This window comes from Cygnus olor, chromosome 17, assembly GCF_009769625.2.
Source record: "Cygnus olor isolate bCygOlo1 chromosome 17, bCygOlo1.pri.v2, whole genome shotgun sequence".
NCBI classification, from domain to species: domain Eukaryota; kingdom Metazoa; phylum Chordata; class Aves; order Anseriformes; family Anatidae; genus Cygnus; species Cygnus olor.
The window spans coordinates 3,271,515-3,293,631 of NC_049185.1; the positions used below are offsets into that span (position 1 = coordinate 3,271,515).

At 58.7% G+C, this 22,117-nt stretch overlaps 1 protein-coding gene across 3 annotated transcripts in view; it reads left to right on the forward strand.

Annotated features, from left to right (window-relative positions):
• RBM19 (RNA binding motif protein 19) overlaps positions 1-22,117 on the forward strand; it is a 60,929-nt gene that overhangs the window by 26,902 nt on the left and 11,910 nt on the right. For 2 of the 3 annotated variants that reach the window (XM_040576806.1, XM_040576807.1), the window contains exons 22-23: positions 14,006-14,111; positions 19,811-19,934. In XM_040576806.1, the coding sequence (XP_040432740.1) occupies positions 14,006-14,111; positions 19,811-19,934 (230 nt within the window). Of the gene's footprint in view, positions 1-4,258; positions 4,455-14,005; positions 14,112-19,810; positions 19,935-22,117 lie in introns of those variants that run through there. The other variant, XM_040576810.1, reaches the window with a different exon arrangement.

The following is a 22,117-nucleotide window of genomic DNA, read 5'->3' on the forward strand; positions in this document are numbered from 1 at the left end:
AGATGCTCATTACTCACTGCCAGCTTCCCCCAAAATCATATTAATTTCACGCTGTCACGCAGGACTGCGCTGTCTCTCTCGTCAGCATCCAGGAGGGCGGCGGGGGGGCAGCGCCCGTCTCCCCCGCGCACCGCGGCTGCGATCTGGGAGCTCAGCAGCAGGCTCCCTCCTCGCCGCCCCAGCAGGACCGGGCTCCGGCCACCCGCCCGCCGTGCACCCGGGGACCTGGGGGTGCTTCTCCAGCCGCCGGATCGTTTTCCAGCCCGCTGCTTGTGCAAAAACCCCATGAAATTAGGGCCGCCGCAGCGAGGGGAGGGAGCTGCCGTCCTGCCCTACCTGCGGGCGGAGGGGGTGCTGCTGAGAAGTTGCTCTTTAACCACTTGCCTCTTTTTTTTTTCCCCCCAATTTTTTAATTTAACACGAGCAAGTGCAGCCCGGCTCTCCCTGCCAGGACCGCATCCATCGCCTCCTCTCGTTTCCCCGCATTTCTGCAGCGCGTTTGGCTGTTTGCTCGCTGCGGCTGCCGGCGCCGTCACCTCTGCGGGGACTTCTTGCTGTCACACGAGGTAGGGCTGGGGCTCTGACAGCTCCCTCGCAGGCTCCACGCTCCCCAGGCCCTCGTGGCTGGCAGCTCTCCCCCCGCCAGCCTCTCTAGCTGCAGGATTTCTGCACCACCCCCAGCGATTTGTGGTGTTGCCACCCCTAGAAGGTGTCTCAGCTCTTGGCCAGCTGTGCTCTTGTTACATTTTTGGAGGGTTCAGGTTGTAAGGGACCACCTCCTCACTTCTCTCTCACCGTCTCCCCTATGGCTGCACTTTTTTTACAGCACTCGGTGCGACGCAGCCCCATCCGAGGAGCAGCACAGCTCGCGTTTCCCTGTGTTTGCAGAGGAGGAAACGCGTTAAGGGGAACAGCCCTGCCTCCCTCGGGAGGGGAGCTACCCGCGGGTGCGGGAGGAAGGATCCCATGAGCCTGCAGAGCCCGCACTCACAAGCTGTTTTCCTAAGGAAACAGTTTTCCTGTGGCATCAGGGCTCTCCGTCTGCCTGCGTAAATTTCTAACCCCCAGGTTGAAAGCTGAGAAGAGGGCTCGGGGGTGCTGGCTCCCTACAGGCAACACCAAGCTCAGCAGCTGGCTGGGAGATGGACTGCAGGCGGCTGTTGCCGGTGCTGCGCGTTCTCAGAGCTCTCTAATATTTATTAAACATCGCAGAGATGATGAGCCCAAAGGACTTCATTCTTTTAATCACCCCTGAGCATCCGGCTCGTGCTCTCCCAGCTCAGATTCCTTTTTGAGGTCCCAGCTTCTGACGTGAACCGAAACGGGCTCTTTCTGCGCCGCCACCTCCATGGTCCCGGCGCTGTCTCGGCGGTGCAGCGTATTCCTCACCTTCCTGCCGACCCCAGGAGCAGCGAGTGCTCGCAGGAAAGCTCTCCAAACCTCCGTGTGTGAGGCTAAAGCAGCGTGCGTAGCAGCCAGCTGTCGTCAGACGCAGGGTACGTGGCACGGGGATGCTTCTCAGCTTCCTCTTTTCCACTTCCCCGTATCGGGGAGCTTCCACTTGATGCGGCTGCGTGGGAGCCATTCTCCCGCCTGCCCTGCTCCTCCTTGCAGGTCCCGGGGTTTGCAGGGCCGCGTGTTCGGTGCTCCCGCAGACATCAGGCATCTGTCGGGGAAATGGCTTTCTCCAGCGCTCGGCTGGAAGATGCCAGCCCCTTTCCATCTCGCTGCCTGCTGGCAATTTGCAGCGAGAGCTGCGCCTTGCTTCTTCTCCGGGGGATACGGGAGGGAAGTTTACCACTTGGGGCTTGAGCGCATAGAGGATTCCGTCAGAAACACCACCAGAGTATTTTGTTTAAGCAAAACATTTAACGTTACGTTTTTGCAAATATTTTTCTCTCTTCCCGAGGAAGAGAGGTCTATGACCAAGAAGCCCGCAGCATTAAGTTGCTGTGAGACTAGGGCAAATAGATGGCCAGGGAAGGGGGAGACCAAACTTGATACCCCCAGCACTGGGAGGGCTTCAGGTTTTGTGGAGCCCAGCTGCAAGAACAGGCTCTCAGCATCCTCCACGTCCCTTTATGAAATTCCTGAGGCTGCAGCAGCAGGTTCACCGCCGCTGCTGTTTGCGTGCCCACAGGGTGAGACGCTGGGTGAGGAAGGTGCGGGGAGGCACGTCCCTGCCTCTGCCCTCAAAAGCTGGCCCGAGACCCCAAGACAAGGCTAACAGGGTGCGTGTGTCCTCAGGGCAGTGCTGGGGAGCGTGGGCTTGTGCCGCTAAATTGCAGTTAGCACGGCATAGCTCTGCTCAAAGAGTGGTGCTCTTCCACTTTCATAACACCAAGGCATGATCAAGGAAGCAAGGAAGGCGGAAACGTTGTCTGTGAGTCCCATAACGGCTCAGGCGATGCTGGCAGCGTGCGGTCGTTGTCCTTCCTTCCCTTCCGTCCTCTGAGGCTTTCCCAAGCGACCTGTGAAGGTGTCGAGCTGCGTGAAGTCACCTCTGAGCTCCAGCAGGAGCTCAGGGAGCTGCAGGTTGGGAACGGGCAGCCAAAGGACAGAAACTGAGCACAGGGAGCAGCCCCGGCTCCAGTTTGGGGGGCAGGATGCAGGAACTGGAGCATCATCAGAGTCGATACGGTACATCTGGAAATATTCCTCTGTTCACAGCGCATCCAGCAGTGACACAATCGAACGTTTGACCGGGACGGTGCTGGTCGGTGGCGGTGCCCCTGCTGAGCCCTGTGCCTGTTCCGACTGCTGCGTCTCCTCCTGGCCTCTGGCAGGTGTAGGGCGTGGGTAGGGAAAGCTCTCCGGGACTGTCCCGTGCTCAGGAGATCTCAGGATCCTCGTGGTATTCGAATCACCAGAACAGGAGCACTTCACTCGAGCTTCCACATGCATTTGATCTTCCCTGCGTGTTTCTCGGTTCTCCCGGTGAAAATAATTAATCTGGTTATTTCTCGAAGTCATCCTGCAGCTTTGCAGGGCCAGGACTTAAATAAGGATTCTCTTTAAAGCGGAGCCATGTTAAAATAGCTGCCCGCCTATAAATATCTTATTGCTTCTATATTTATTCTCCTTCAGCCCAGTGCAGGAGGCTCTGGAGTCAAAGCCGAGATGTTTTTTGGCTGTCGGTGCAGCCATTTCACCTGGGTTCCTACAGCGAAGCTCCTTTCTCTGCCGGATGCCCTTTGGGGGCCGCGAGGCACGGCTGCATCTCCCTCCTCTTGTTTACTGCTCTGCCAGTCGCCTGAATTTCCTCTTCTGTCTTTAAAACGAGCTGACTCAGGAGGATCCGAGAGGAAAGGAGATTTGTGCCAGGCCCTCCCGCGAGCACTATTTTTAGCGTAACTCCTTTGTGACCGCAGCTGCGCTCTGATCGGGATTTTCAAAGGAGCCCAGGAGAGATAAATCCCCAAATCTCGGCGCTGTTCGAGCTGCGGGTTCCTTTGAAATCCTGACCTGCTGGTGATCGCTTGGGGGACGTGGGGGCTCCTAAGCCCTGGTCTTGCAAGGTGCTGCCCGCAGGAGAAGCGTGGCTCAGAGTTGGAGCTCGACAAAATGCTCTGCGAGCGCCGAGGCTCCCACCGAGGTCGGTGGGAGGATTTAGGTTTCCTGGGGTTTGGGATATAGGGGTCACGGCTGTGCTCGTACGTCTCGGTGGGAGTGACCGTGGGAGCTGGTGGCAGGAGCCGTGGGGTGTCCCAGGGGGTCCTGGCACGGCGCTGGGAGGTGGCGGGGAGAGGAGGCCGGCAGGGCTCGAGAGAAGTCCTCTTGCAGCGGTCCTGGTAGATGCGGTCTTCTCTCCACTGAATGTTTTGCCCCAACAGCAAATAAAAAAGCAGCAGCTGGGGTAAGAAAGCCCCCAGGCAGATGAAATCACAGCACGTGGGGGTGGCGGTCTTCCAAAAACCTCGACGCGCTCGCAGGGTTCGGTGCGAGTCCCACAGCGGTGTCCTACCTGTGGCTCCCTAAAGCTGATGCCGTTCCCCATCCTGCACCGTTCCCCGTGCCTGCGGTGGCTTGGCAATTTCGAGCGCTGAGACGTAGTTAGAGCAGCGACAGCAACAGATTTCCTTCTGCAACGAAGTTAATGAATCGGAGGAGCCTTTAAAGCATGAAAACGAGTGCGGATAATGCACGGGTGTCTTCCCAGGGAGGTGTAAGCACGCTGGGTAAGTCCTGGGCACTTTTCTTTGATCTCACCAACTCTAAAATAGATGTGTAATAATAGGTAGATTAAAAAATTCTCCAGGTGCGTGGTACTCCCTGTGGCACGCGCTCCTCCGTCAGCAGGGCTGAGACAGAGCAGGGCAGCACGCCGCGGGACGTGGAGCTGCAGAGGAGAAGAGCTCACACTTCTAGGTACGGCCAGCGGGAACAGGGGGACATATTTGGGATCGCCACATCCCATCCTCCTGCCGAAAGGTGCATGAGGGCTGGGCACGGCTTTGGAGAGCCAGGACCCGGCCCCTGGTTTTCTGCCTGCCCCTTGCAGAGGTGTCGGCTTCTCCTGCGCAGCCCCCGGTGCTCCCTGATGTTTTTTTGGCCCCGCTGCCCGCTTGGATTACTCTGTAGGGTCCAGCCCTGTAGGGCTAAATCTCTGCGCCAGCCCTGCCATAGCGACTGGACCTGCCTGCGTCCGCCGTCCTCCGGCTGCGGCCGGGAAGCTGTTGGAAATAATCGTTCTTCGGGAGGAGAGGGAGGACGAGGAGAGGCTGCGAGACAATGCGACCCCTTTTCCCCGAGCACAGCAAATCCCTGCCGACCGGGGAAGGGAGCTGCAAGCCCCTGGGAACGTCAGCCCTGGAGCAAATCCCTTTAAGGAAGCGAATCGGCGGCGCAAGGCGAGGATCAGACGTGACAAAACGAGGAAACCAAACCTGGTTCTAGCACCTGTTCGGAAACGACTGGAGTGGAGGGATATTAAAATTTTAAAACCCGCCGCTGTGCCGGTGATGGGGGATTTAAAAAATAATAATTACCGGCCTTTTTTTTCCCCTTTTTCGCTTGGTTTTCAGAATTGGTTTCTTTCTGTTTAGCATGCAGCCTAATTGCGTAATTACACGATAGACCGGAGTAGAATTTAGCGCGTGTAATACCAGTTATAAAGAAGAGCCCTAATTATGTATATCTTCTCAGGTAAATAATACATCAGGGGCATGGAGTGGCCTAATTACTGTTCTGAAAACCTGCCTAATGACTAATTTACTTGGAGTTTCAGAAAGCTTTTGATAAGGTCCCTCACAAGCAACTGTTAAGGAAAATAAATCGAGGAGGGGTGAAATGTTTTGCTCCGGTTTGAAGCAAGCAGGTTAGGCGAGGGGGAAGCAGATTCGGGGGGCAGAGGGAAGGGCCCGAGGCTGCCTCCTTTGCGAGGCTTTGAGGGAGGCCGCGAGGGCGGAGAGGCTTCCCTGGAAAATCAGGACCTTGGCAAGAGCCTCGTGCGTAAATCCACCGCTCCTTGGAAGAAGCGCATCTGTGTCCTCCTAGTCGCTGGCACTGGGGGTAGTTGTGGGTTGTTTTTTTTTTTTTTAAGTTCTGGGCCCAAATTTGATATGCATCCAGAAAGAGCTAAGCTTTGGTTTTGCCCACGTAGAAGAGGTGGGGAGCGAGGGCTGTGCGGCACCCCGGGCAGGTTGCCCAGCGGTGAGGCTGAGGGGGCGCAGGCGGGTGGCTGCGGGGGAAACCTCAGGGGCTCCCCTGGAGCTGGAAGCAGGGTGGCACGGAGCTGAGGGCTACTGGCAACCCAACGAGCGTGGGAAGGCACGTCGGGACGGCATGGCAATGAATCCTCCATCGGCAGCACGCCCGGATGGGTCCCAAGCAAGAGGAGAGGAAGGCGAGGGACAGCAACCCGCTGGCACCAGCAGTAGGAGAAAGAGGATTTGAAGTGACAGCCAGAAAAGGGAGCCATCAGCCAGCCGGCGACTTGCAGGTGGAAAAGAAGGGGGAGCAAAGTCCCGAGGAAGCTTTCAGAGGAGCCCTGACCCAGCTTGGGTGATGGGGATGAAGGAGGAGATGGGCTCGGGGAGGAGAGGTGAGGACAGCCCGGCACAGGCAGCGAGGGAGAGGAGCCAGGCTGGTGTGGTGGCTGGAGAGGGGAGTCTGGAGCATGGTATGGGGCAAGGACATGGGAACGCTCTGCTCCCAGAGCACAATACCCTGACCACTGGCAATCTACCCATTTTATTTATTTATTTATGTATTTATTTTTCAAGTACTTGCTGGCTCGGCATCATTTTATTCTGCCCCGTGAAGCCAGGTCCAACGGGCTGCGTGCCCACCTCTTCCCAAAATTCAGTTAAAAATCATTTGCGAGTGCCTTCGCCGCATTTATCCCAACAATTCACCCCAATCGCCGCGTCTTGGGCTCTTCTTCAGGCACCCCTCTTGGCATCTCCTCGCTCCCTGGGGAGCTGCGGGGCTTCCCAAGGTGGCAGGGGCAGCCAGGGCTGGGCACCGCTGCCCCCCGCCCTACAATCCCCCCTCCCGGTTTGCTTTCGGGTCCTCTCTGCGTATTTCCAACTGGAGGAGCCAAAGCGGAAGGAGGGAGGGAATTAGCACGAGAGGGCCCCGCTGCCGAGCGGCGGAGATAAAGCGCGAGGGATCTTCGTGCCCAGCCGGCGACATGCTAATTGGCTTTCCTCCCTAGCAAACTTTGCGAGCGATGCTCTTGGAGGCGGCGAGATAAACAGTTGCTGCGGCAGGTGTGCTGGAAGCGCCGTCTGGATGTAATTAGACGGGCGCAAGAGAGAGCACCCGGAGAAATGGGGTGGTGCCGCTCGGCCCGGGGGGCTCGGCCCACCGCATCCCTCCCTGTCCTGGGCATCGCTGGTTTCCAAAAGCCTGGGTCAGTCCCAGCCTCGTTCACGGGGCACAAGGTGGAAATGTGGCTGGTGGCAGTTTTCCTGCAAGCTTGGTGAGAATAAAGCCTAGGAAAAGGGGAAGGACAAGCTGCTCTTTGTGCTGGAGTGGCACAAAGGTGAAAAATTCCCCTATGGCACATCACAGAGTCTCTGTATGGGATGGGAAGGGGACAGCCACCAGGCTGGACCCCAAATGTCCCATCTCTGTGACCCACGGAGGCTGGTGGCACGCTGCTCTCGGTGGCCGGGCCTCCTGCAGCTCACCCTTCTGCGGTGCTCCCAGCTCTTCCGCTGCTTCTGCCACGGGGCTTTTGCTTCGTCTCGCTCCAACTTCTCGCCTTCGTGTCGCTCTGTCTCTATTTTAAATCCCAAAGGTCGCTGTTTCCGTGGAGGGACCGAAGCGGTGCGTGTCTGCGTGAGGTCGGTAAGCAGCAGCCGGGGCTTTCCAGCTGCTGAGCTGGAAGGGTGGGAAAGGTTTGGCTGCCGCGGGCTCTGCGCCATCCTGCCACCACCCAGCGGTGCAGGATGGGGACAAGCGTGAGCCGTGCCCGTGTCAGGCTGCAACCAGGAGGTGCTTGGATGTGCGTGGGAGCTTGGATCTCTCTGAAATCTCGCCCGCAGCAGCAGCTCTGCCCCTGGGCCTGCTGCATCCACCTGCAGGAGGTGGGGATCTCTTCGCTTCGTGTCCGGCTGTCCCTAGGAGTGGAGAAGAACAGGAATTAGGTAAGGCAAAACCCCGTTTCGCTGCAGCAAGCGGACCAAGAGGCCTCCAACTACGGATGATGCTTGTGGGCAGCGAGGAGAGGCTGGTGAAAAATTAAAATAAAAAAAAAAGATGATGATCCGTGCAGGAAGGAACAAGGAGCACCCGTGGCTGTCTTCCTCCCGTGCCCCGTGCGGTTTTCGGAGAGGTTTGGAAGGCAGTTTGGTGACCCAGCACACCTCGAGCTAGACCAGGGAGCTGAGGACGGAGCTGCTGCGGGAGAGGAAGGCTGGGGTGTGCGGGTCCAGGCTTCAGCCCTGCCGCCCCTTTCTGTCCCCTTCTCTGTCCCCATTTCTGCGCCGGGGTGGTGGCAGCGGCAGCGCCGCGCTCGCTGCAGCGTGCCGGGAGGCTCCGCGCCCTCCTGCGCCTTCATCTGTTAATGCTCAGAGGTTACCGAGGAGACGTTATTGATGATGATGATGATAATGGTAGCAGGGGAGATAGGTGGCAGATTAATTCCTGAACTCTCTAACAGGATTTAAGCTAACAAGAGAGGAGGGCTTCTTTTTTTTTTTCTCTCCCTCTCTCCTTTCCCTTCCTCCTTTCAGATATTTCCTGCGCCGGGGATAACAACACCGAGGAGTGTTAAATTGGCTCTGAATGTCCACCCCTGGCTGTCCACATTCTTGTAACGATTTCATTAGCTTGAATTATCCACGTTATTTTCTTGTAATGGGATTAGCCGTAGTGGAGTCAGCCCAAGTCCTGGAGCAGGAGGCGGGAGGGACCTTCCGCTGCGTATTTCATTAACTCCCTCCTGCAGGGGGTGGAACTGGCCGCGGCTCAGCCCAGGGGCAAAACCATTTGGCAGGGTCCTGCCTTCCAAAAGGAGGAAGAAAGAAAAAGGACCGTTATTATATCTCCCTTTTTTTTTTTTTTTTTTTTTCCTTTCCCCCGTAATCAGTAAATCGGCGCGGAAGCAAAGACCGGCAGGGGAGTAATTTGGTGGGGGAGGGAAGGTCCTTTTTGGGGGTGAAAAGAGGGGGGGGGGAAAAAAAAAAAAAAAGAAATGAGGATGACCATTGCAAAGAGATCGCCTGAATTCTGCGGGGCTGAAGCGTGGCTGTGGCCCGCCACAAGGACTGAGGTGGCACGGGCTGGGAAGGGGAGGACTTTGGTCTTGTTTGGCCCCACGTGCCCTGCTTGGAGCTGTTAGTGATGAGCAGGAACCTCCCAGCTCACCCCCTCGAGCTTCGTCCAGGGCTGCAGCAGCCACGAGGAGGGATTTAGGCGGTGGCAGGGCTCTGGGGATGGGAAGTCATCAGGGAGAGAGGAGGAGGTGGTGGCAGTAGGTGGCAATCCATGGGAAGGCTGGTGGCCTTGCTGGAGGTTTTCACGACCGACTTTCCACTGTTATCATTGGTATTGTGGTTTATTTTTCCCCCCGATTTAGGATTATCCTGGGCAGTGGGACATCTGTTGGCGTTTGGAGAAACGTAGGGCTGATTTATTTGCTTTTCAGGAAGGGCTGCCCTTCGGGGAGCGGGCAGCAGCTGGCTTTTCCAGCCACGTGCGTGGATTCGTGGTGCCAGAGCTTCGCAACCGGCCTTTGATCGGGTGCTCAGGGCACACCGAGACCAAGCAGGCTGCAGGTGACTTCTGTCCAGGACTCGAAAATAAAGGTCAGGGCTCACCGGGACTTGGCCTGTCCTACGGAGCTTGCAGTTCAAGCGCTTCTTTTTAAGGCAGGGAATGGCACGAGGTGAAGAGGGCTAGGAGCAGAGGCTGAGCGGAAGGGGTCAGCAGGTATCAGGTTGGCTCCATCAGCACGCGTCTGCTTCGTTTTCTCGTGGACATCCTCGTGGGTTTGGGTCTGGAGGAGCGTGGAGTACAAAACGGTGCAGGCACGGAGCCGGAGAGCCGTGTGCTTAGTGCGGGGTACCCGCGTTTGGCGGACAGGACGCCTTCCGGCTGGGCTTGTGTTCAGGCAGATCTGCGGTTCCTGCGAGGTGAGGCACCGCCGAGCTGTGCGGCGTGTGCGTGAGCAGCTCCAGGAGCTGCCCGGGCTGCTGGGGCCGGACCCAGGCACGGGGGGGGGCGAAGAAGATTCGGGGTGAGCTCGTGGCAGGACAGCAGCCGTGGGCGCGGAGGGAGCCGCCGGCTCTCAGCTCGCTGCTGGTGTCAGCAGAGCGGGGAAGGAGGTTTCCAGAAAACACCTGTATTCCCCGATCCCCCGTCCTCCAGGTGCTTGGCCGCGATGCTGAGGGATGCACGAGCACCTCCCGGCAAGCAGGCGAAGCCAAGTGAGCAGTGTGGTGTCTACCGGGCTGCAGCGCGCTCTGCTTAACAGCAACGGAGCGTCCTATAATTAGCAGGCAAAGGACTTGCCTCCCAGCTGGCCTGTGCCAGAAGGATATAATTACAATCCCAAGGAGTGATGGTCCTCTGACCCGCGGCCAGCTCGCGGCTTGCATCCTGCAGCACGGAGGAGAAATCTCCTTCTCCTCCCTCCGCTCAGCCGGCGAGGCGACGGACGAGCTGCCGAAGCGCCAGGAGGAGCGGTGGGTGCCCAGCAGCGCCGCGCAGAGGTGCTCGATGCCACCTGGCACCGGCGATGAGGGACGCCAGGGGGTGGCCCTGCTGGCATCTCGGGGAGCTTCCCGCCTCGCTGTTGGGTTTGGGGCCGGTGACAGGCCGAGGGAGGTTGTGGCTGTCGTTATCCTGTGCCCGCGTGGGTGGTTGCTCAGCCAGGGCCAACGCAGGCTTTTACTGGTTTCCCTTTCTCCCTTTGGAAACCTGGATCAGCACGAAAGGAAGGTTCTCGCTGAGGAAACGTCTCAGTTCGTGCGTTTGTTCGGGGCTGTCAGCCCTGCCAGCCAGCAGCGTGCTGCCAAGCCGGGGACGGCGAGCGCGGGCGTCAGGATGGATTTCACCAGCCTGGCTGGCGAGCCGCCTGCGGTGTGCGGGGAGGGCAAAGCCAGGAGAGCCAAATCCTGCAAACCCAGCCACGCTTGTGCCTCCGCTCTGCTTCCCACCAGGAGCCTGACCCACGCTTTCCATCGCCCGCCGCCGGTGGGTGAATTCCCCCCTCCTGTGCGAGCAGCGCTGCCCGGCGCCGAGCGGTGCAGCGGCCGGGATTTATTTCTGAAACGCTTTTCTCCGATGCCTCGATGAGGCAGCAAGGGGGTGGCGAAATGGCTGCGAGCACGGCGGGTCGCTGGGTGCTCTGCAGACCTGCTGCCTCCTTGGCAAAGGGCTTGCTCTTTGCTTTCGCCTCCCAGGCTGAGTTTGTTAATCGTGAGCGGCGCCGCGTAGGTAAAACGCGGTGCCTTTGTTTTTACCTTGGCTCTAGGAAGGCACGCTCTCTGCGGGTGAACTCGGAGCAGCCTGGTGTGATGCCACCTGAGGTGTTCCGCCAGAAACCAGCGCCAGGGATGTGGGTCTGCCCGGGGCAGGATTGAGCAGAGGGGAGGCTGAAGCCTCCCGCAGAGGCGGGCTCGCTGACTCGGGAAGGGCTTTGCGCCTGCAAGCGCTTGTGCCACGGCTGAGCCCTGGCGCTGCTGCAGGGGCTCTGGAGCTCCCCGGCTTTCATCCAGGCAGGCAGAGACGCTGAAATCCTCATCATAACTCTGACGTGCAGCAGGACAGGCGACGCCTGAGTGGCCGATCGGAGCTTTCCGTCGGGACTGGTTGTGGTCTCAGCCAGGACCCTCCTCTGACCTCCGCAGCTCCAAGCTCAGCTCCTGGTGGTGAGCATCCGTGTCCCAAGAGGGTCCGTGGCTGCTCAGGGTTTCACACACTCTCGCTCTGGCTCCCGGGACTGCCCTGTGAAGCCTGGTGCAGGGGTAGAGGAGCCTGGCCCGGGGCCATGCTCTGCGCCAGCAGCGGGGTCTGGTGCCAGCGCCGGCTGATCGCCGTCCGGTTCCCCGCGGAGAGAGGAGAGACGTCAGCTCCGAGGGGAAACCCGGCTCCTGGGGTGCCTGCTGCGTTTGCACACAGGTCTCTGCATGCCAGTGGGTTTGCAAACATCGCGGTCATGTTCTGGAAGGGGAAGGAGGCAACAACAAGGGGTCCGAGCTGCTGGGAGCCCACCCTCCTCCGTAGCCATCCCCACCCGGGTGTTAAAGCAGCTCGGTGGGGTCTCAGCGGTGAGCCGCGTTTTCAGCAGCTGGCACGGCAGCCTGCCTAAAAGCTCCTTTCCTCCCTGTCACCTCGCTCGGATGAGCTGCGTCCCTGTCCCTTCCTCTAGCCCCGCTCCTGTGGGTTTTTGGGGCCGTCCCCGAGCTCGTGGGCTGCAGCAGCGGTGTCCCCCCGCTACGAGGAGCCCGGCGCTGCGGGGGGTAATTGGGCTCCCCCCCCCCCGCCTCTGCCTCTCTTCCCCCGCACAAATCTGGAGGAAATAATTGGAAAAGAGAGGTGTGAGCCTCTGCCTTGCGCTGGAGAGGAGAACATTAAAGGCCCGGGCTCTCCACTTCATTCACAGCTCCTCGGATGGTAATTGCTGTGTTGCGCTTTCTAATTAGCGCCGCAGTGGGGGGGGTGTTTTACTCCTCCGCCCCGGTGGGGTCAGCCCTGTCCCTCTGCTTTCCTTCCCCCTGCTGAACGTTGTGCTGTGGTCCCCTACAACAGCCCCAGCCCTCTTTGGCCCTGCTGGCCTCCTCCCCAAGCCCCAAGGAGGTGCTGCTCCGGGCTGGGTCCCCGCTGTCGTCTTCTTGGTGGCCAAGGCCGCTGTGTGTCCCCAGGGCTCCCCCGTAGGGTCCCTAACTGCCCTGCTCCCACCTCCGGGGGCTGTCCCAGCTGTCCCCTATTTGCCCATCCCGTGCCTCGGGTCTCGCTGGGGTTTCAAAGGGAGGCTCTTAATTTAATGCTCAGAGCGGGCGCTGCAAGTCCTTCGGCAAACATTCTGCTCCCCGCAGGCGATGCCCGTGACGCAGGTCGTGTTTTCCATGGTGCCATGGGTTGGAGCGCCGTCATTGCCGTTTCTAGCTCCGTTTTAAACCCCTTTGGGCCAGGATCTCCCTCGTCAGCCCTCCCTTTAACCCACCCAGGGCTCTCGGCTCCCGCAGGGACGCGGCAACGAGAGGAGCCATCCGCGGAGCTCCGGTGCCCGGCTCACCCCCGGGAGCATCCTCCTCGTGCAGGAACCCGAGCCCCTCCGCTAGCCGAGGCCACGCCGCGCGGGTTTGTTTGTTTGTTTGTTTGTTTGTTTGTTTGCCCAGCTCCAGCTCGGAGGGGGCAGGAGGGAGGCAGAGCGCTGGAAGCGCCGAGGAGGAGGCGTGCGGATTCATTTGGAGGCTTCATAATGGTACATTTACACACCGCCTTGCCGGAGGAAATTGGGTGGATGAATGCCTGGTCATGCCGCCGGTGCAGCAGGTTAACTCCCAGGATTTAGCTTATATCGTTTCACGAGAGCATTTACGGCCTTTACTGTGTTTATTCCCAGGTGCTCTTTGGCACTGCTGCGTCCCGGGCTCCTTTTGTGCGTGCGGGTTTCCAAACAAAACACCGCATCTCCTCAGACCCGGTCCGCATTAAATATTTATTGCCTGCGGTTTGTGCATATGTGGTTGATAAATGGAGGCGAGGGGAGGAGAAGAGGAAGCTGGAGCTGGGATGCAGGGAAAAGAGGGGCTTTGTCCAGGAATTTCGTGGGGGTGTCGGGGCGGGAGAGCCAAGGTGCGGGAGCTGCGAGCTCTGCCTCGGGGTCTGGCTGCAGGCTTTTGGGGTGAGGTCCAGGCTGGGGGGGTGGCTGCGTGCTTTGGTTTTTGAGGGATGTGTTCGTTCTGCAGGGAGACCATGCCATGGCAAGGTTTCCAGCTAAATGGGAACCCCCTTATTTATTCCCCTGTTCCCAACTTTCTATGCTGGTGGCACTCAGACTCTTCTGAAACTCTGCTGGAAATCCGGTCTGAAAAACGGTGCCCAGCGGAGGGATGGGGCCTCTGCGAGCACGGCGTGCAGGACAGGCTCTGGGGGCAGAGGAGCTCTTCTGGAAGGAGGAAAAGACCCCACGAGGCCACGCTGGGACTTGTGGCCGTGTCCTGAAGTGCCAATAAATCCGATCTGACCCCTTGTAACGCGGAGATGCTCTTTGCCCACCCTGAGCAGGGCACGGCACGCAGGCTGAGGCCTCGATTTCCGCAGATCTAGAGGGAGGAGAAGGACAGCGGTTAGACTGGAGGAGGTTTTTGCTTTGTGAAGCAGAAAGGATGGCCTTTGAAATCCCAGCGGAGCTTTCAGCTGTCGCTGCATGCTTTGGATGTGGAGCTTACAGGGAAGCAGAGCGGCCACTGCCCACGGCTTGCCTTAGTCCTCGGGGCTGGCAAGCCTGAAATGTGTCTGCAACTGGTGGTGCCGCGGTTTGGGATGAAGAAGAGGGTTCTCCCCTCAGTCTCAGTGTCTTTGCTTTTCCCTCTCTCCCTCACAGCACCTTCGGAGAGCTGAAGACCGTCCGGCTGCCCAAGAAGATGGCAGGGACAGGCTCCCACCGCGGCTTCGGCTTTGTGGATTTCCTCACCAAGCAGGACGCCAAGGTGAGACCTGGACCTGCCCCCGTCTCCTCTCCCTCCAGCACCGTCCCTGCCTGGTCTCGGGCCAGAAGGGAGCCTGGAGGCTCTGTTCCGCTGAGGGATTCGATGCAGGCTGTTGGATTCACCAGCAAAGCCACAATGAAGCTAAACCCCCACGGTGGGCAGCCACCGAAGGCTCTCTTTCTCTTTACCTGCACTCGGGATCTGGCTAATTTATCACCCTCAGTGAAACCAACACCCAGGACCACCCTCCAGATTGTCTAGCAAACAGCTTTTCTTCTGTGGCAGCGGAAAAGACGGGGAAGGGCGGTTGGGGCAGGCAGTTGTGCTGTGCCATGCCGTGCTTTCGGCCCTGCAAGCTGCTGTCTGTGGGAGGAAGGGCTCACAGAAGTGGTGCCGAGCATCCAGCTACCAAACAGCTCAGATCGCCCCACGCACGCGTGTGGGTCTTGGCTCTGGGGCTGTCACTCGGGGCTGCTGGCTCAGGGGTATCAGGTGGATGTCGTAGCCCATAAAATGAGTGGTCCCGCACGGTCCTGCTTGAGCTGGGGGAACCAGAGGCGGCTCACAGCAAGGACAAGAAGCTCCATCACAATATAACGCTTTTCAAAGTGCTTCCCAGAGCGCCTTACGGAAAAACATCCTGGGGACCTGAGCAGTGCTCTTTAGGAAGGAAAAATGAGTTTTCAGCAGTTCTGAAAAGGCGGATCTAGCCGCGGCGAGGGTTTGTGCCTACCTGCACAGCTGTCCTGCAGGAGGCAGGGGCAGCACGTAAAAAGCTGGGCGGTGCTTCCAGCCAGCAGGTAAGGGCATAAAGGGCAGAGCCATGAAGGGCAGGAGTTTGGTGTCCCTGATGCAATGGCCAGTAGAAGGACGCAGGGTTGGTTTTGGGGCTTTGTCCCTGCTGCTGGTGCCCGGTGGAGTGTGCGGTGTCTGGAAGAGGAACTGTTGTGGGTGCGGGCCAAAGGATGTCGCTGCTGAAGAGGAGGTACCACGGGGCTCCAGCGACCTGCAGCCACTCCAAATTTTCAAGACCGTGAGCAGAGATGAAGGAGCGAGGAGGGGGGAGCGAGCATCGCCGGTGTTTATGTTTTTAGACAGGATTCATTGATCCAGGATCACAAGGGACTATTAGATCATCTGTTCCAGCCTGACCTCCCCTATAACACAGTACGTAGAGTTTCTTTGTTAGTCTTGTATTGATCCGAACTCAAACTTCCTTCAGCTCAGCATTCGTCCTCCCCTTCGGGGCTGGCTTGCTCAGCAGCACGTCGTGCAGCGAGCCCCCTCGTAGCGTGGGTCTCCTGCCTGCTCTGCGGTTTTCGCACGTGCCTCTGCTCCAGCCGGGTCTCTCGTCGGGTTTGCTCTCACCTGGGTGAAAAACGCAGCCAGGCGGGGGGGGAGAGATTCTGGCAGGGCCCTTGTCTGGGATCCTCCTGCTCCCACCGCCCCACCGGAGCTCACAGAGGCAGGGATGCACCGACCCCAGAGACGAGTGTGCGGTGAGAAAGCCACCGTGTGAAAGATCACTCCGGGAGTTTTTCCTCTTTTCCAGCAAAGCAGCTTTTCTTCCTTCCTCTTTTTTTTTTTTTTTTTTTTACCCTCATCTCTTTGAGGGATTTAATTGTCTCACAAGTGGCACATCAAGTACACTCCACTGGCCGTCTGGAAAAGGATGCGCCGTGTATTGATGAATAGGATCCTGAATATCGTAAACACGGACATAATTGGCTTAGAGTTTATTGCTAAGTGAAATGAGAGAGGAGGGGAGTGGGCCCGGAGACCTCTGAGCTGAATAGCTGTGGACTATCAATGACATTTTTGCTCAGAGTGGTAATTTGGAAATTGCTTATAAGCGTCTTATAAAACATGATGTTTTTATAATAGAATAGTTACGGTGGCTTTGTTGGGCATTTAAAGCCTGTGACCTCCCATGTTTGTCATTTTCTCTGAGCAATTACAGCTGCTGTGGGAGCGCCTGCGGAGGTTTTTCCAAAGCTGGGAGGGAGACGCGGGGCTTCCGCTCCGAAATCCCTGCTGGTGTGCCAGCACGGCCGCCCCATCGGGCTGGGCTTCGTCCCCTTGCCCGCCATGGCTGTGCGTTGAGCAGATCCCAGCACGTGTGCTAAGCCAGGAAAGAGGGAGGAACCCACGTCAGCGATTCAGAAAGGAGCCAGGACCCTGAGTTTTTCTGCAGCGGGAGCTTCAGGGCTGCGGCCTCGTAATTCCCCACCAGCTGGTACCATCCTGCTGCCCCAGTCCCCGGCACACGGTGGGTTTTTATACCTTGCTTTCATCGTATTCCCAAAGAGGGTTTGCATACCTGCTGACCAAGCCTTTGGCTTTAAATCTCCAGCACAAGATGACCACCAGCTGGGAGCGCACGGCATTTGGGGGCTGAGAAGGGGACCTTCGATTCGCTGGCAATAGCAGATGAACTCTGGTTAAGGAAGCTTTAACCACTTGATACATTTCCTGAAGTTCCCCGTGCAGAATTGGCGGGGGATTGTTTTTATTTTTAAACTATTAACTGGAAGCCGAGTTTCCACTTTTCTCCCCTGTCAATATAAAAATACATCTGGTCTCCAAATAGGAATTGCCCTTTTGGGAAAGACAGGCAGCCCTTTAAAAAGGCGCATGCAAAAAATCCTTGTGTGCAGCTGGCGTTGCGGAGAGCATCCTCAGTTGGGACTGTTTGTTGTGAGGAAGGGAAATTTATCAATCTCCTAATGTTGTTGACCCTTTGTCCCTCTAATGACTCCAGCCCCGAGGCTCTGAGGCTTGAGTATTTAATAGGGCAAGGGGGAATCTGGAGGCAGAGCAGCACTGTCCTCAAAATTAATACAGCATTTAGGGACGGTGCGCCGGGGCGCTCAGGGGCGGTGGATGCAGTGGTCCAGCCCCTCGATCTCTGACTTTGCAGTGCCCTGGCACAGCAGATGAGCTCCAAAGCAGCATCTGCCTTGTCCCAGGCATCAGAGAAGTTCATCAGTCCCCCCTTCATTTGGAAATTCCCTCTCTGAATCCCACAAACGTTTTTCACTCTCCTTTTCCCTTCCTCTCCGCTTTTCCCTGCTCCTTCTGCCTCTCCATCCTCTGCCAGGCTCAGGCCATGCCCAGGCTGAAGCCACCACCAAGTTCAGGTGCTTCCAACATGCCAAGCCTGCTCCGATCCCCTTTCTTTAACGATGCAGTGCCGCAGTAATGTGAGGTCTTTTCCCATTTTTATGGACGGCCACCAGCCCTGTTCCTGTTCTGACAGCTTGGTCTTTGGACACTCAGGTGGAGGATACCAAAAATATCTCAGGCCCCCAGCCCCACTTGCTTTGAAAGCCATTCTGCTCGTCCTTGTTCCCTTTCCTATTTCTCCTGTAGTTAAATGAATTTTCTCCTGCCCAGTTTTTTATTTGGAATAGCAGCAGTGGTGAATTTACTCATCTCTGGAAGATCTCCAGCCACGAGGGTGCATAAGGGACAGCATTTCTCCCCTTCGTCCCTTTGTCTTCTGAATCATCGGTGCGTTCTTGCTTTGCCCTGAAGGAGTACTAATCCCTCCCAAAGCCATGAATGTGTAAGTTTTATTTTTCAGCTGGTTTCCGAAGGAAATGACACGTGTAGGTGTTTTTCACCTGAAGGGCGTGGATCCTCTTCTAGTGCCCCAGCTCAGGGTCGCTGTGCTCTCACCCCGCCATCCCACGCTTTGCTTCTTCCTGGGTTCAAAGCCTCTCATTCCAGGAGCACGTTAGGCTGGGAGGTGTCACCTGGCCGCCAGGAGATGTGCTTCACCCAGCAGGATTTCCATCCAACACGAGCTGATGGCAACACCAGCCTTCCCTCTTGCTCCGCGACCTCTCCTGGTGATCCCTACGGGGCTGGCAGTCCTGCGGCCGCATCCTGTCCTGCAGCCTCCCTCCTCCTCGTGCTGCAGGTAGTGAGAAATTAAAAAAAAAAAAGTAGAAATGAACAAATGGGACTGGGCGATGAGAGCTGCGCTTCTTCGCCAGGCTGTGGAAGTGGCTCCTTGTGCCAGCGTAAACAGCCATCGCAGCTCCCTGCTGCCGCCTCCCCCGGGTGGTTGTTCAAGCCAACGCATTGCTCTGCTAATTGGATACCATTCCAAGTGAAAAGAGGCCTTTAAAACAACAGCAGCGGCAAATAAAAACAGCTGTAGCTGCAAGAAGCGCTGGTGAGGCTGCGGCACACCCCAAAAACGGGGCTGGGCATGAGTCTGGGGAGGTGGCAGATGTGGAAGGATGTCTTGGTGCATCGGCGAGTGGTCCGGGCAAGGTGGAGCTGGCAGCGCTGTATTTTTTTTATAATGAAGGGGAATTGTGTGAGTGAAGGAGAATCAGAAGGAGGGGAAAATGCAGGCAACGGAAAGCTGGTCCCTGGAGATGCTCTGTTTGGAGATTTGTAGTCTGAGGAAGTCAAAAGAACCTGCTGCGGGGTAAAGGCACGGCCCCCAGCCCTCGGCCAGCAGTCGGACTGGGAGGAGGCGCGGTGAGCTGGTGAGAGCGAGCGCTGCTTTCACCCCGCGGGGAATTTCTGCTGCCTCCGTGGGGCAGCTGGGCCCTGAAGCCCCCAGGGATGGGGCTCCGGGGCGGCCCTGGCTGCCAAGGAGCAGCGCTGGGCACCCAAAGGTGCCTCCAGGAGGATTGGAGACGTGCCGTGCCGTCTGGGGACAGCCTCGGCCATCCAGAGCCACTGCTGGGCGAGCCTCGCTTGGAGACTTCTTCAAGACTTCTGAGCCTTTGCCCTGTGTGCAGAGAAACCTTCTGCTTTCAGCATTGCCCCAGATCTGACGAGGCTCTCCAACCAAACCCCAAAAAGCGGGCAGCGAGGATGATTAACTCGACGCGTTTCCTTCTGTTGTCAACAAAACCTTTGGAAAAGGCGCTCGTGCTGCTGTCCAAGCTCCTGCCCGTGGCGCTGGATGGCCTCAGCACCTCCGTGGGACCGACTGGCCGTGGCTCTTCCAGCCTTACCCTTACATCAGCGCTGCTTCGGGGCCCTCCAGATGTGAGGACAGAGGGATGCTGTGTGCAGCCGTGTTTGTTCCGTGGATGCGCGTTTCCAGACCTGATGTATTTACCTGATCCTAATCCTAGCTGAGGGTTTTCAAAGAGCATCCTGCGCTCCTTTGCTCTGCCCCGTGCCCAGCCACGTATCGCGATGTCTGGAGCACTTCGGGCCCCTGGGGATGAAACTACTGACCTGAGGGTTTGTATGTTGGTGAGATGGGCCCGATCCTGCCCAGACCTGAATTCTCTTGGAAGTCTGTGGGAAATGGGGACTGCATTGAGCTGGTGTTGCCTGAGTGTTTCTGTGGGTTGCCTACAGACGCAGGGAGCCTGTGGGCGCAGCTCATTGCCCCGTGTTCCTGGCTCAGGTGTGGTCCCAGGGTGCCGCAGGGCTGCAGCCAGCCTTGAGCTGCTCCCCGTGCTGGCTCTCAGCCCGCTCCCCTGCGAGCAGCAGGAATCGCGACGGGTACTTGCTCTTCTGCAAGGATGTGGGAGATAAATGATGGAGTCACGGCCGGTGATGGAGATGAATCCTGCGCCGTCAGAGCCAAGTGCTCGAAGCAGGGTGTCCTGTGGTGGCCTTTTAGATTCAGGGCAGAGGGAGGGACATCTTTGTTTTTTCCTCGTGCAAGCCTGCTTTTATTTCCTCTCTTTTCCACCCCCCCCCCTTTTAATCTGCAGAAAGCCTTCGACGCCCTGTGCCACAGCACGCATCTGTACGGCCGGAGGCTGGTCTTGGAGTGGGCAGACACGGAGGAGAGCACGGTGGAGGCCCTGAGACGGAAAACAGCAGACCATTTCCACGGTAACGTAGCAGCATCCTTCTGGCCCGGCGACTGCAGCTTGGCTGGCACCGGCCCATCTGGCACGCGCCGCCGCTCCGCGCCGGCCCTTTCCCCGCCGCGCCGGGGCTGCCAGATGGATGCTGGAGCCCCGGCGGTGCCAACGCAGGGGGTCTCGCCCAGCAGAGGCGGGCACGGCCCACCGAGGAGGAGGCTGCGCCTGTGCTGGAGGAAATCTCTGCTGCGGGAGAGGAGCTGGAGGCGGCGGAGGGCTGCGCGGGGGGAAGCAGGAGGGATCCGGGCAGGATGCTTTGTCTGACAGCTCTCCCTGTGCACGTGAGGCTGTTAACTCCCCGCGCGCTGGCAGCGCTGAGGCATCGCTGTGCCAGCTGAGATGCTTTTGCTCTGCCTGCCTTGCGCCCTAGGGTGCTCGGTAGGTGGGGACAGGCTGCGAGGGCAGGGGGCGAGCGCCCTTGGTGGCACCGTGAGTGCAGCGAGCTGCGCGGAGATAACCCCGTCGGCTTCCCAGCAAGGGCTGCGTCTAACAGACGGGCACCTGGGAGGGGAGTGGGGTCCCTCAGAGGATGGGAACCCGGTTTAAAAGGACAAATAATTTGACCGTGGGTTGAGATCCGGAGAGTGCCGTTTGGATCAGGTGCCCGAGAATGACAGCTCGGCAGATAACAGCCCCGCGGGCTCCTATTGACAGCCATCGACAGGCACAAATGCATTGCTTGGCAAATATTTATGTAGGAAGGGCTCCCCTGGGCTGGAGGACTGAGCTGGAGATCGATGCTCTTCCTCCTGCATCCCCTGCGGCATCCCTTCCCCGCCTCCCCTCTCCGTCATGCCCGTGGCCGGGGGGGTGGCAGGAGCAGCTCTGGGGCTGCGTTTTGCCATGCACCGAGGTGGGAAAGCAGCAAACCTCGCTCAATGAGCGAGCCCAGCTCCAGCCGGACCCGGTGACACGATGGTGAAGCGCTGTGCGTGGTGCTGAGTCTTACGGGCGGGCTGGGAAAGAGGCGGCTTGGCAGGGGAAGGGACGAGGGGGGGTGCGATGGGGCCAGGAGTGGAGCAAAGGGGCACGTGGTGAGCTGGAAGGGCTGGGAGCCGCGGGCTGAGCTCCAATACGGCGCTGAAAAGGAGACCTGGAGGAGCACGGCGGTGTCCAGCCACGTAAAATACCCTGCACGTAGCGCTGGGAGGCAGCGGGGCAGATGGGCGCTGCTGGGAGGGGATGGATGTGCCCCCCAGAACCCAGCCCAGAGCGGGTGCGCGTCCACAGCAACGTGAATCTCCGTCCTGGGGGAGAGGGGAGCAGGTGTGCTGCTCCGTGCACCCCTTTTCTGTGTGCGATCTCCTCCTGCCCTTGTTCCTCTGCTCTGGGCGGGGGGAACGGGCTTGGCTTTGCTGTCGGTGCAGACTGGCAGCAGGTGCCGGCTGCTGCTGGCGAGCTCTGCCGCCTACCCCAGGCTCAGCTCACGTCCTCACTTCTGTTTTCATCGCCCCGGCCCCCCTGTCTGGTGCCTTCCTGGCCGAGGCGGGGATGCGGAGCGCGGCAGGAGGAGGTTCTGCGCCTCCCGGGAGGGCTGCAGCCTTGGGAGGGAGCTGCGGTGGCTCCGGGGGCTTGGACGGAAAACAGGAGCGAGGTTATCGCCGCCCGTCTTCAGGGGCTGGAAATAGGATTGAAGACGGCAGGCAGCTCTGCTCTCCAGCCCGTCTCGAGGGGAGAGAGAGAGAGAGAGAAATAATATCCAATGACTTCAGCCCTGCCTTGCACACACACGTCTCCGCCGTGAAGCTGCTGGTGGCTAATCCCGGTGCCGAGCGGGATCTGCCAGCAGCAGATCTCCAGGACAAAGCCCCTGCGGGGCGGGCACGAGAGCTGCCTGGCACTGGGAGCAGGGCACAGCTTTTCCCCGGCCGCCCTTGTGGGGATTTTTGTTCTTCGGGTGCCAGTTTGGGAGTGCCCTCTCCGGATGGCGAGGCTGGGTTGGTCTTGAGGTTTCCGCAAGCGGCGCTCGGTGGCCCCGAGGACAGGAGGGAGCCGTGCCCTGCCCCGGTACTGCCGCGGGTGTGCGGAAGGTGATAGGGATAAAAACTGCAGCTGCCTCTGCTTGCAGCCACCGTGGGGCTGCTCGTTCGCATCCCCGTTGCCTCCCCACCTTACCCGGAGGCTGATTTTCCCGGGCAGAGCCCAGGGTGG